Raw genomic sequence first — 14216 nt, 5'->3', positions numbered from 1 at the left:
TTAAATTATTAAAAACTCCAAAAATTTCAGTTATGGTAAAGTAGCCATAACTTCTTCAATTTTCAACCGATTTTGATAAATAACCACTTGAAATCTTTGTTTTAAATTGAAATTCAAGCGCAAAAGAAAATCAGATTTTTTAAATGCTACCATCGATTCTAAAACTTTCGTTGAAACAAAATTTTCTCTAAAAAAATGCGTTTTTTATAATTTTTTTTCTCATAAAGTCACTAATATCAACAATACTGTTGGTCAAACGCAAAAACAGTGTTCAGATGATCGATAGATAACTTATTCACCTTCAATATGCAAAAGAGGGATTTCAAATTACTGTTATGCCGTCCGAGATATTTTAATCTAAGTACAAGAACTTTTTTAATTTTTTCGAAATTTCATATTTGGAGCATAACTCAAAAACGGTTCTACTGAGATTTTTTTGAATTTCATTTTCGGATTCAGCGCCCGATTTTACATTGGAAATGACCTTCAGTTTACTGAGTTCAAAAATGCTGTAAACTAGTGTTATTGGGCAAAATTTTGTCATGAAAAGGTACTTGCAAAACACGCCAACGAAAAAAAAACATTTGATTTTTTACAAAAATTTTCGAAAAATGTGCAAACAGCTCTCACATAAGAGCAGACATTCCAGAAGTGCATTTTTCATAAATGAAATACCGCTCTTAAATAAATCTATAAAAAATCTAAATCAGGGATGAGCAAACCGCGGCCCGCGGGCCGCATTCGTCCCTCGAGACCCCTTTATGCGGCCCGCGAAGCCTTTCTGAATTGAATTATTTTCTCGAGTTTTTCCTACGAAATATCATCAGTTATCATAAAATACCAGTCATTAAACCGGAAACTGTTGATACGGCCACAACTTGTTTAAATATTCATGTGTTTTTGTTTTAATTTATCCCACAATCATTCAGATTGGTGACTTTTTTCCAGAAATGTTAACATTCAATGTGTTTTTCAAAAAGATAAGTGCAATATCATTGTCAAAATCGTAATATTGGAGTTTTTTTTCTAATTTAAACTTTAATTTTCCTAATTTGTATTGAGCGCTTTTAAATTCATAATCAATAACTAATGGCAAGTCGGCAAAGGCAAATAAAAAAAAGTCGGAAGAATATTGATGAGCTCAAGATGATGATTTTTTCATATTTTTTTCAAAGATAAAGTTGTATGATTTTTTTTGTATGTTTAAAGTTGTATGATGAATTTACGCAGCAGATTTGTTTTTGAAAACATAATGATTTTATCAAATTCGACACAAACCGCTGTTTTCGTTGGTAATTTAATTTGAACTTAGCATTAAAATTGTCAAAAAATTTATGTTTTTGACAAAACCCATTGTACGGACGCAGGATTCCGTTATTGTTGTCCCAGGAATTGGGTCCCAAACGGCTGACGAAAACGGTTGAGCAGGAAGCAACATTGGTCATCAATCGACCAGCGATGGCGGAGCGAACAATAGGCCGAAACGAGACGAACTTTCGGTAGCAGAGAAAACACGACCGTTGCGCGCGATTAGGTTTTCAAAGTGATCTTTATTGAAGTATAAATAAATACATGTCACTTAAATTCTAGCGCGTTTGAGTTCACGTATCACTTTCTCGTCAGATGTTTCTCACTTCTTATATCTATGTATGAGTGTGCAGTGTTGGAAATTCATTTAATGTGTTTTGTGTTGTGTTCTGTCGTGTGAAATTATGTTGGGTGAAATTTATGATTTGTGTATGCTATTTACAGATCATTTCTTCCCTTATGATTATTTCACTTTACATTCGTAATTAAATATTTTTTCATTCGATTTGTATTTCATTGATGTTTCTTCGTTTTCGATCGTGTTTCGTTGCTCGTTGTGACTGCGTCGGAACACCCATATTATTATTATGTATTTAAATCAAAAAATCTGTGAAAATTTTATGAGATGTGATACCAAACGTTGACAAATTCAGTCTTTTCACTTGGTAAATAACAATTCATATTATTAACGAAAACATCCTCAAGCATTAATCATACAGTCGAAAGGAAAATAAAAAAAAACATATTATTAACGTTAAGATATTATCTTAAACTAGCGTTAGAAATCTTTTCCCAGTATCACTAAAATTTAATTTATAAAATCTTTTTCAAAATGTTTGAATAGAAAATAACAGTAATGATTGTAAACACTTCTCTGATAATATTTTCTCGGGAATTTTTCAAAATTTTTATTAGTCCCAGGATTTTGGCTAATTTGATCGACCTGTTATTTAAAAATATTTTCTTCCCAATTGCAGGAAAAAATCAGGGCTTCGAGGACAAATTTTAATTGTGAAAAAATATTTTTGAAATACGTACAGAAAACTGAAATATTGATCAGTGAATTTGAACAACAAAAATAAAAAAATATTGGTCTTTTTTAGTACTGCTGTGATATACATATATCGAGAAAACTTGTGAGTAAAATGTGTTTGTGCATCGTAAAAAAATCTTGAAAAGTTCAGTTTTAAGAGAAAAAATGTGATGCAAATGATGTGTACGTTTGGAAGAACGAAGAAGTCAAAGTTAATTGAAAAAATTCAATACTTTCCAACAAACCTTGACTTTGATTTGGTGATGTACCCAATCATTTTCGACTGATTTGTAAAAACAATGCTAAATTTCTTTTTAAAGATAGAAATGAATAACATTGATCTTTAAAGAAATTCGCTGAGAATTTGTAATATTAGGTATGATTTATTTATTTATTACTTACCAAATCTTTTTGTTATAATCTATAGAGTTCTGCAAATAATTGACGAGTGTAAGTGCGGCCCGCGGAGAAGATTTTGAATTAAAACTGGCCCTTTGGTTCAAAAGGTTGCTCACCCTTGATCTAAATCATTTTAAATCTTCTTCCAGTACAAAAAACAACACAAACACTCCATTGATTCCAGAAAAAAACCATCAAATTTGTTACTTTGGTTAACAGAAAACAGGATAAAATTCTAGTTTTTTCAATCAGGTTTTTTCTTTGTTAGAATGCTTTCCAAAACAGAACTTTCGTAAATTTAGCTTACAAATATCTCCAACATTTTTTTTCAATGAATGTTTTTGTGAAAATATCACTTATTCATTCAAAAACTTTTAAAATACTTAGGTGTGTTGTCAATCTCAAGAAAAACACCAGTTTTTGAAACTTAATTTATCGCTTAGTAGCTATCAATATTTTTTCAAAAAATATTTAAAACACTAGAAGAAGACCTAAAAGTTGATTCTACTTACTTTTTAAGAGATCTCTGAAGTAAAAAGCCGTAGTAAAATGAGTTTTAAATTCATCAAAAATTTACACCCTTTTGTTTACCTTTTTTCCTAACTACAAAACGTCAAACATTTACCTGGCAACGCGGATGACTACTTAAAATGGCGTCCTTCCCCTCACCACATGAAACCACTCTGACTCCGCTAACTCGCGCGCGCTCTCTTCAGCGACTGATTGGAACTAGGGAGTCCACTCTGCCCCACCCTGTATATAATGTTCTAAACGTATTTTACTGTCATTACAAGGTTTCTATTGGTATAAGAATTGTATGAAATTAATTATAATTCAAACAAATTAGATAGATTTTACTATTGGAGTGTCAAATTGACACTCTAAGTCGGAAAAGGGAGTTTTTTTGTCCAGACTTCAAGGGTTCGTCCATAAAAAAGTAAAGATACAATATTCAAGAACTTTTGAAATCATTTGGAGCACCCTAAGAAATTTTTGTTTTTTGAAGCTTCTGAAAAAAGTTACAAGCCTTCAAACTTGCAATAGTGTCATTAACAGTGATGAACATCACGCTTAAAAAGTTGACCCATTATTGAAGCTTTATAACTTTTTTATCTCAACTCTAATCGGAATGTGGTCTTCGAATGAAATATGTGTCATAATTTGGGCTTTAAGAAAACCGTTTTCAAAAGAAATCAGCCTTCAGGCTCGTTAAGCGACCCCTTCCCGTGATCGGATCTGGCCAAAATTTGGCATGAGGCCTAATCTGCCTAGCCCAAAATTTGTGGCATACTCCATATAATTTTGAAGAGAAATCAGGAATTTGGAATTCATTCATTGGGGCTAGAATAGAAAAAATACAAAATTTGATATTATTTTGCAAACTGGAATTATCATTAAATGCAATGAAATGATTAACTGCTGATGGTAAATTTTCAAACATGATTTACTTTTCAAATCAAATTAAATTCCACTTTTTTTTTTTAATTTTTCGTCCCAATGAAAAGTACACTTCTCACTAGAAATGACATTTGGGTTGGTGGCAAAGGGGTATAAGTAAATTTCTTGGTGGCAAAGGGATACAAGTGCTGCACTTATACCCCTTTGGCTCCAAACAAAATGTAAGGTTCAGTTAGCAGGATTTTTTCAACGAGATCAAAACATAAGGAAATAGTGAAATAAAATTATGATTAAAATAGCATATTATGTTTGACAGTAAAGGATTCGTTCTAGATCAGTGGTTTTCAAACTTTTTTCACTCACCGCCCCCTTTTGCAAAATTTTAAAGCTCAACGCCCTCCTGGGCAAATTTTCAGAAAACCTATTGAAAAATGAAAATCTGGATCTTTGGAAAGTCGTTAGCTTCTAGTTTGACGATGTTGTTCAAAATTCAAAACTCATTCAAATTTATATGAAGCCCTCAGAGTCAAAAGGGTAGGGGGTGATATGTTTAAAAATGGTCAAACTTTTCTAATTTTTCGAACTATATTTGATGATTTTTCAGATTTTTAGAATTTACACATTATTTTGTTCGAAAGATTGCAATTTTTTGAAAAATATATGGAATAAGAACAAACTTAACAAATTTAAAGCGTGTTTTCTCAAAATTAGCTTTTATGCACTTATACTAAGATTGAAAGAATTTTCCCAGCACGTACCCGAGCCGGACAAATCCGGGATGTTTTACCTAAAAATCTGGCATAATACGGGCATTTGATTTCAAAATTGTCGACCAATAACCCGGGTAATATCCAGGCAAATTTTGTCAAAACCCAGGAATTTGTTAACAAAAAATGAAGAAAAAAAAACTTAAAAAAACGAGTTTCCGTCATAATTTTTTTAATCGCATTCAAAAAACTTTTCATGGTTATTTCCATAAAATTTGCCCAAAAACTTTCTTTTTGGACGCATAAATAAAAACTTATTTTAGTTTTGTTTGTTTTAACAATGAAGTGAATAATTCTGGGCAAAATATGGGCTTTTTTCAATGAAATCCGGGCAACCGGCCTGACCACGGTTTTGTCGAATTTTTCATTAAATATCCGGGCAAATCTGAATAAAACTGGGCAATCTGGCAACCTTAACTTATACCCTTTTGGCTCCATATCGCTACAAACATCCAGTAACACTTAATTTTGTGTAAAGGTTCCTAGACACTTACTAAAACTAAAGAATTATTTTGATAATAAATCATATATCTTAAATTCTGGTAAACAAAATTTTTTATTCACCATTAAATTGCATTAGTGTTGAACACTAAGTTGCATTAAAATAACGTATGAATAGAATTACTTCTTTTTATTTGAATTTGACTACTGTTCAAAGTTATGCACCATTCACGGGTCTTAAAGTTAAAATTAGATTCTAATAGCTGAAACCAGTCTATATTAGTGATAACCGAAAAGATTAAAAGTTTATCCATGGAAAATAGCACAATTGATTTTTTGAATAATAAAGATGAACAAATAATAACTTAAAATAGAAATTCTCTAATCTAAAATAATTCTTACATATTTTCTATCAAAAAAACTCTATTACTAAATCACAGATGACGCCTTTTTATACAGATTTTTGAAGGTATTTTCTGTTTAGCAGATTTTTTGAGACAATACCTATATTTTAAAGAAAATCAAGCAATGCCATCTCAAATTATTTTTGTTTAAGTATAACCCAAAATAATCTTACCAAACAAGATCAACATGTAGAGAGAGTACAAATTCAGTGACGATATAAAAAAATCTTTTAGTTCCTACATTTACATCTAAAAATAATCATTGAGAAAGTGGAACCAAAATTAGATGTTTTAATGTCCAGTTTTGTAACGTAATTTTATTTTTTGCATTGAACTTACTCGTTGTTATTACAAATCTACGCTGTTTCGTGATTTGTGAAAATTTTAATTACGACCTCACCGCCCACCTGAGCCTTTCCAACGCCCCCCAAATTTCAACATTGAGCTCACCGCCCCCCTGAAAGCCCTCAACGCCCCCAAGGGGGCGGTAGGGACCACTTTGAAAACCACATTCTAGATGGTTATCTTGATTTTTTCCATTTTGTCACTTATACCCCTTCGGCTTCAAGAGCCTCATATATTTATCCCTATGTCCAACGTATAGCTTCTAACTTCAGCTTCAGCACTAAGTGAAATTTTTTTTGAGAATTTAGTACCTAATCTACAGTTTTTTTTTTTTTTATAATGTCTGAAAAACATATTTGAGATACATTACGAGGTTCCCAAAAATATAAATTGATTATAATTTTAATGGCATGTGCGGCGGAATGAAAATTAGAGAGAATTTATTTATCGAAATTTGAAAGAAAGGTGGATAAACAGGCATTAGTGCGCCAATAGGAAAAGGCTTGATAGGTGTTGAAATTTTAGGCTAGTGGGCATGTTGATGAAAAGCTCCCATGAATTGTGCCGCCTTTGCTCTACACTAGCTAACTATACATGAGAAACTGAGAAAGAGAATTCTCATGTATAGCGAGCCCAGTGGTTTGAGAGCGTGTTTAACTCTCTTTTTTTTCTTTGGAACAAGGCAGCTTTCTTTTTTAATTCTACAAGGTTTTCAGGGTATGATATTCTGTTGAGCTCTCTTCTGGCTAAAGTTTTTGCTTTCCAAGCCTCGTCGACACTGTCTGACCACCAGAACTTGGGTGTCTTTTTACTTTTCAATCGATTTTGTTTGCATATTTGCTTTACGTTATTCGCCAGATCACTTATTGGTATTTATTTGGGATGATTCAAGTTCGGATAATTGTTTAGCTATTTTGGTTTTATTGTGGTAAAAGTCATTCTTGGTTTGTAGTTGATTGGACCAATTTATTTCAATGCACATATGTTCGCTGGAAATCCCGTAGTCTAAAACTTTCCAGGTGAGAGCGTTTTTAAGTTAGCTGAGCACATTGAAATATTTATAGCGCTCCCGTCATTCAGTAAAAGCACTCTACTGCCATTGACTGCATTTAACAACTTATCGCCTTTGCCATCGCTAACATCATTTCACCATTCTACATGATGGGCGTTGAAATCGCCCCCTTTTATAACCTTCTGATGTTGATCGAGGTTACAGAGAATAGTACGAGTGTCTGATTCAAAATCGGTCAAAGAAATTGATGGACTCATGTAGACAGAGCATATAATCAAGTTTAGCTTATTGATCTTTAGACTGACTACCTGTGTCGACCGCGAGAGGTTTTGTGGTGTGGTAAATTTGGTGAAGCTGTATGAATTCTTCTATAAAATTCCAGAAGCACCATAACTAGAATGAGGGATGAAATGGTATCCTGTTGAATTGTATTTATTGGTTCCTTCATATAATTCATTTGTCCATGTTTCGGAACGAATGGCTGTTGAAAAATCTTCTCCCGTGAGAACTCTCGGCAATTCCGCCTTATTTTTGTATAAACATTGTACGTTGATTTGCAAAATCTTGAATTAGTTTGTACCGTCCATTTTTAGAAAGTAGAAGTAGATGATGCAGTGAGAAAAAAAGGAGGTTTTGTTTTAAGTTTATTTTTGGTTAAAAACTACCGAATTGACCAAATTGAAATGTCTCCTAGTACAGGTATTAAAAAAATCTTTAATTTGGTCTTGTGGTCTTAAAAGATCAATAAACTGAGTGTAAAAGGTTATCATTTTTTCCTGAAATGATCTTCCTAATTTTGCTTGTGCCTCTCTTACCATATTTTCATATCGTTGTTTGTCGCCCACGTTCCATGGGTTTTGGAGTCCCAATCCGATGTTGTTGCTTTCCGCACTTCTGACAATGTTGTTCCGCTGTTCTGTTGTTACCTCTGCAATGCTTTTCGACGAATAATCATCGTTTCCCTTTAGTTATTGTTGGATTTGACTGGTCCTTGTACAACCTTACGGCTGCTTGTATGGTCTTACGTTCCTGATTCGTCTTGTTCCATTGGTCTCTCAGGGGGTCCTTCGTGTCAGCTGTAGCTGTTTCGTGTCATACTCGCGAAGCTTTCCATCGGAGTAGGAAATTCATTGACGTCCTGCAGTGGGGTGTACAAATTTTGGCTGCTCATTGTTACCGCTCCTTCGAACGATCCCTCTGATCGTTCTCGAACCCTTCGGTTGTCAAAATAGAATGACAGAAATAGTAAGATAGAGAGAGGAAATTTGAGAGAGACAGGAAGTGGGTAGCTGTCAGGTTGATTTGTTGCAAGTTGCAAGTCATTTCTAATTTGGCAACGTGAAACTTCGGAATTGCTATAAACTTTTCAAATAGATAAGATTGATCTTTGTACCATATTAAGCGTTTTGTGAGTTTAAAATTTATAGTTATTATTCTATCTAGTTTATTAAAATACATTGAATTATATTACAGTTTATCTATTTACTCTAAGTGCTCCATAAATTGTTGGGACATAGTTAGGGATTGAGGTTACTAAATGTAAGTACCACTATCTGCAAACATAAACCCTGATTAATAAAATGTATATTAGCTTTTAGCACTATCACCACACATCTGCATGATTCGCTAGGGAGACCTCCGAAAATTTCCCAACATCATGGATACCTGCTCGTGCTTCGGCATACGTCCAGGTACGCTTTGATATCGTACTGTCTCTTTTTCTCTGGCCAACTATTGTCGGTGGATCGGTGCCCAGGATTACGACAATTAGCACACTTAACCGGGTTTTGACAACTTTCGAACTCTTCTGGAAATTCATGTCGCTCTGCACACTTGTCACAGCGTTGGGCTCCTTTACAATTCTTCGTAGTGTGACCGAATCTAAGGCAGCGTTGACATAACGCAATTGTGGGTGTATACGGTCTAACTTTTGCGGGGCAAATGAAGATTCTTACGGACTCTGGCAATTGTTGTGCACGGAAGGCAATTCGCAATCTGTTGATTGGTTCTTTTTCCTTGTCAAGATGCATCCGGTTGATGCTTATAATTGGAACGACGCACTCAGTATCTTCAGATAATTCTGTTATATCTATATTAGTTGGAATGCCTGATACTATACCGGTTATACAAACAAGATGTTTCGGAATGTATGCTCTATATTCCTTGTTATTTTCATTGATGTCTTCAACTAAACGATTTGCTTTGGCATAGCTACTTATGAATACGATAATTTTGTGCTTACTTACGTAATTCATGTCTGTAATGGACTGTTTGTATAGGGTCATCTTACGCAGGGTGCTACCCAAGGCAAACTTGTTGATTTTCGCTGTACTTTTGGCTGATCCTTTGCGCAACTCGAAATAGATTCTGTATGGACCAGTATCTGTAACTGCATAGTCATCATAGTAACTGCCTCATCTATTTGCTCCTGTCCCTTTTGTCCAGTCCGGTTGCGTTGTTTTTCTGATCGCTCCTTTCACTGTTCCGTCCGGGTCCGGGGGATCCGGCGATTTAGTGCCGCTGCTCATTCCGCTAACTTCACTTTTTTATGAGCAACGCACTCTTCGATTTTCTCAAGGTTTCTCCTATCCCAAATCGAAAATCCACTACCCACCGTTTATTCGCTATATAAGTAACAGTTGAGTACTATTTTTAACTTATTATTCGTAGCTTTTAATTCGATTTTCCGACAAATGACCGTAAGCAAAAAAGAAGACTTCTGCGCATAACCAAAATGGCGGGCCGAATGAATGTAGACACCTGTTTGAATACTCCAGAGCCAAGCCACTTGTTTATGAAACGTCAAAATGCACAAAACAAACAAATTCGAAGGGCCTCGCGATGGAAACTGTTGAGAAATCATTTCACTCGGGAACTAGCGATTATATGCAAGTCGAGTGAATTGCACACAACATCAATTTGACATTCTACAAACAATACCCTGCGCATTTCGTGGAGACTTCATCTGTCAGCTGTCATCTGTCAAACGGACAACTTGCATGAAAGATTGCACGAGATTAGATACAATGTTTAATACAATATTGAACGGAATCTGGTGGACAACTGAATTAAATGTTCATGGTTCTTCAAATCAGAAATAGGCACATCGAGAAGAAAGTGCATGAAATAAATACAAACATCACTAATGTAACAGATCTAGTTTTAAGTTATACTCTGTGTTCGTCTCAAATAAAGTTACCTTAAACCTTAAACAAGAGTTAAATATCGCGTTTTTATTTCGATTGACTCTGAGAAACTCTACAGAAACTTATCGAAATTATATTTATTTTTGAGTTGGACACTTTATTTCGCCCATTTTTTTAAAATATTAACCGTTTTTTTTCTATCAGAAAAACTTTCTTTTTTACCAGCGCAACACTAACAAAAATTGAAAATATCATCATAAAAAATATTTCAAAAATGATTACGATGTGTTTTCGTTGAATTTTAACCAGAAAAATAAAAGAAATGATAACAAAATAATTTGGACACTTTATTTTGCTCCTCACTGTACATTGGTATTGGCGTCGACGAATGTTTTTCAGTCGTGTCAAAAACTGAAGATCATCAATCAAAGGTTGATTAAATTTATGCTTGACTTTGGGTATTGAAGCGACTTTAGGATTGACTATTGAAGTTGTCAAATTTTCTACAGCCTAATCAATATCTTCTATTGAATTCAGTGGAACGTTTAGATCTAAATTACGTTCAATAAAATTTCTATAACGCTCCCAGTCTGCTTTTTGAAAGTTAAAAGTTGATTTTAAAGAGTTTTCGATGGGACTTTGGGATAAAGCAAAAGTAACTGGAAGGTGGTCTGAATCGAGGTCCGCATGAGTAACTAATTGACTACAATGCTCGCCTAAATCCGTTAGAACCAAATCAATTGTGGAGGGATTTCTAATTGAAGAGAAACAAGTATATGCCCTTTAGGATATTCAACAGTATAATAACCTGCAGATCAGTCATTAAATAAAATATTCCCATTTGATTTGATTTGAAAATTCGTTTATTTGGAAGGGTGCCGTGCGCTATGCCGATTAAGCACCCTTATATTCCTATTTGAATTTGATGAAATATTATTCCAGAACGGTGTTTGGCATAAAAATCACCAATCATAAAAAAGTTAGATTTGTTTCTGGTGCGTTTTTGTAAATCTCCCTGTTCAAACCAGTCGATTTCGCTGCGAACGCCCCGATGATGTTCTTTTCAACACTGTCGATGGCTGTCTTGATGGTATACAAAATTTGTCAGACACTCAACTACACCTATAATTTTTTGACCTGCAGCACAACCTACATATTTTTTGAATTTTTGTTAATTTTATATTTTTTTCAGGTCTCAACGCTCCCCTGTATCGGCGTCAAGGCGAGGGCAGCATATTCGGCACCCTGAACATCAACGCTTCTATCCAGTATTGGCTCTCGCAGGGGCTGGAAAAGAGCAAGATCATCATAGGGCTACCAACCTATGGCCATACATTCCAATTGACCAGTCCGTTCAACACACGAATCGGATCACCGGCCTCCGGCAACGGGCGGGTCGGCCTGCTCGGCTTTGCCACCTACTCCGAGATCTGTTGGTTCCGCCGGCACAACATCTACGTCCATCAGGTGTACGATGTGGAAAGCTGCTCGCCCTATCTATACGCCGGCACCGAATGGATTTCGTACGAAGATGAACGCAGCCTCGAGTGCAAGGCTAACTACATCAAGGAGAATGGGTTCGGCGGTGCGATGATATTCTCACTCAATACCGACGATTTCGGTGAGTATTGTGCCGAAAATGCGCTGCTCGCCGAGGATGACCAGCTAGATGATCTGGACTACAGTTATCAACGCAGGCTCGAAGAACGGCAACAACGGGGAGCGATGACCAGTTTCCCGCTGCTGAGGAAAATTCATTCCATTCTGACCGATAAGTCGGAAGCTAACTAGAAAGTAAGCTATAATAGTATTTTTTTGAGTTAGGGTACTCTTGCGAACCACTGAATAAGAAATGAAACAATAATGAAAATACGACTTATAAGGATTAAGCTATGATATAGTCTAGACGTGGTGATGTGTACCGTTGCTCGAAGCTAGATTGTGAGGTTTGTGAAAAAAGGGGGAAATAGAGAGACCATTCTATCAGAGATAATGCAAAACAAATGTATACATAGATAGTTAGACGATAGGAATATTAAAGAAGAAATCAAAGATATAATAAAAATTAAGTAGTGCAGCATTCGGTTCAGTAGATAAATAATGGCAAGAGCTTAAGGGGATGTATTCCTATTACATTGTCATTAAATTTATTAACAAAACTGTTGAACAATGTTACGAATTCAAGTTAATTTAATGGTTTTATCTACCGTAATGCGGATACATCTTCTTTGCGACAAAATATTGCTATCTTTCATCAAAACTAAACAGCAAACACGAAACCGATGCTGCAATCTAGTCACACTAACACTCATCTCGCTTGAACTGGTTCGATTTCAAGGGGAAACTATCTAGTTGAGCTTGTTAACAAACAAGAAACGAAACGAGTAAGATCAAACACGATTCGAGAATTGAAAGTATTTACCCGAGAGAGATTTATCGGAGTTTCATTACAGTTAGGGATATCGTTTTATTTATTAAATTTAATTTTCCTGTTAACACATCGTTGTCTTCCAAAATTTATGCGCGTTCTCTATGTTTCGTTAAGTTTGTTAAATTTTCGGAAAAGTAATCAGTTAGTATATCGGAGCATAAATTGTTTAGCTGCTTAAAAAAGGTTTATAGCATTGAATTGTGTACTGCAAAATACTTTCGAAATTCTGTGCTCATTTTCTTCTTGTTGATACATAGGGTACAATTATTCAAATTTTCTAAGTAAAGCGATGCAATATTTCCAAACCAATTTTCATCAAAAAAGTTTTTGTATTTTCATATTTGATTATTGTTAGAGGCCCAAAATTATTCCGTGGTCTAGGAAAATTTACCATTTAACTTGATTTCATTTAGTGTTATTTGAATTTAAACATGGAAACAGAATAAAAACAAACAACAACTTAACAAAAAACCGCAGCTACCAAACAGCCTTATAGCTTTTTGTAATGATAATGATATTGGGCAGTGTTATTTGAAGCATATTCGAATCGAAAAAAATAAAAAAAAATTGTAAATTTAATGTTAGGAAACCAAATTGATATTTTTATACAAACGTTTTCGGATAGTCACGACAAATAACAAAAGGGTATTTTTTTTTAAATTTTTTAGCACCATGTATTCCGTTTCAGCAAATGCAAAACAGCATAAAAGTAGCCCCCCTTGTATGAAAAAATACTACCTACCACTTTTGATGCACATTATCTAACCGGCAAGCTACCTAGTAGGAAAAAAGTACTAAGCAATGTTGGTGTGAAACGATAGAGACTCACAGTCATAAAGGAACATCATAGCTGGGCAGTACTCAACAAACCTTAACGATTAATCGTAAAGTTAAAAAAAAAACTAAAATAAAATGGAAACACCGTATTTACCAGATAACCCTAGTGCCAAAAACAAATAAATAAACCAGCAAAGGAATATCCCTTAATAAGCAGAATCCTAACCCCGCAGGATCATACCCTATAATAAGATATAAGACATAAAAGATATCGAAAAGAATAACAAACCACCCACACATTCAACAGTAACCACAAACAATACACAGAAACAGCAGAGGAGTGTTGAAGATTTTTAAAGAAAAAAACAGTGCTTTTAAATCAACCTTCCTCAACATTGAGCTGAGGAAGAGATAGATTCCCAATGATGTGTAGGTACTGTTTCAGCAGTAGTTTTATATTTGACCTTTTCGTTTTAAAAATTCCACACTTCCATTCCGCAATTTTCTAGGATTAACAAAAGTTGGTTGGTTGAGAATTGCATGAAAAACATGTGTCGCATTGAATGGGTTTTCCGTCTGTTTGTTTGAGTTATTGAGAAATGTTCAGTTTTTTTGGAGGTACTATTTTTCTTGTTCACAAAATTTAGAGGCGATCTACCTAAAATCGATAGATTACATTGTCTGAGGTTATCAAGCGAACGCAACGGGAGGCTATGAAGCTCCGCTGAAGATACGAATTGATCGAGAAAAATAAA

General features: G+C 34.6%; 1 protein-coding gene across 1 annotated transcript in view; it reads left to right on the top strand.

The window, feature by feature from the left end:
- The window catches only part of LOC129749468 (chitinase-like protein 3), a 66235-nt gene extending 52019 nt beyond the window's left edge, over nt 1-14216 (top strand). Inside the window, exon 4 of the mRNA XM_055744446.1 lies at nt 11446-14216. Coding sequence (XP_055600421.1) covers nt 11446-12044 — 599 coding nt within the window. The 3' untranslated portion in view covers nt 12045-14216. The remainder of the gene's footprint in view (nt 1-11445) is intronic.

Source organism: Uranotaenia lowii, chromosome 1, assembly GCF_029784155.1.
Source record: "Uranotaenia lowii strain MFRU-FL chromosome 1, ASM2978415v1, whole genome shotgun sequence".
Taxonomy (NCBI): domain Eukaryota; kingdom Metazoa; phylum Arthropoda; class Insecta; order Diptera; family Culicidae; genus Uranotaenia; species Uranotaenia lowii.
This window is presented reverse-complemented; position numbering and strand designations above follow the sequence as displayed.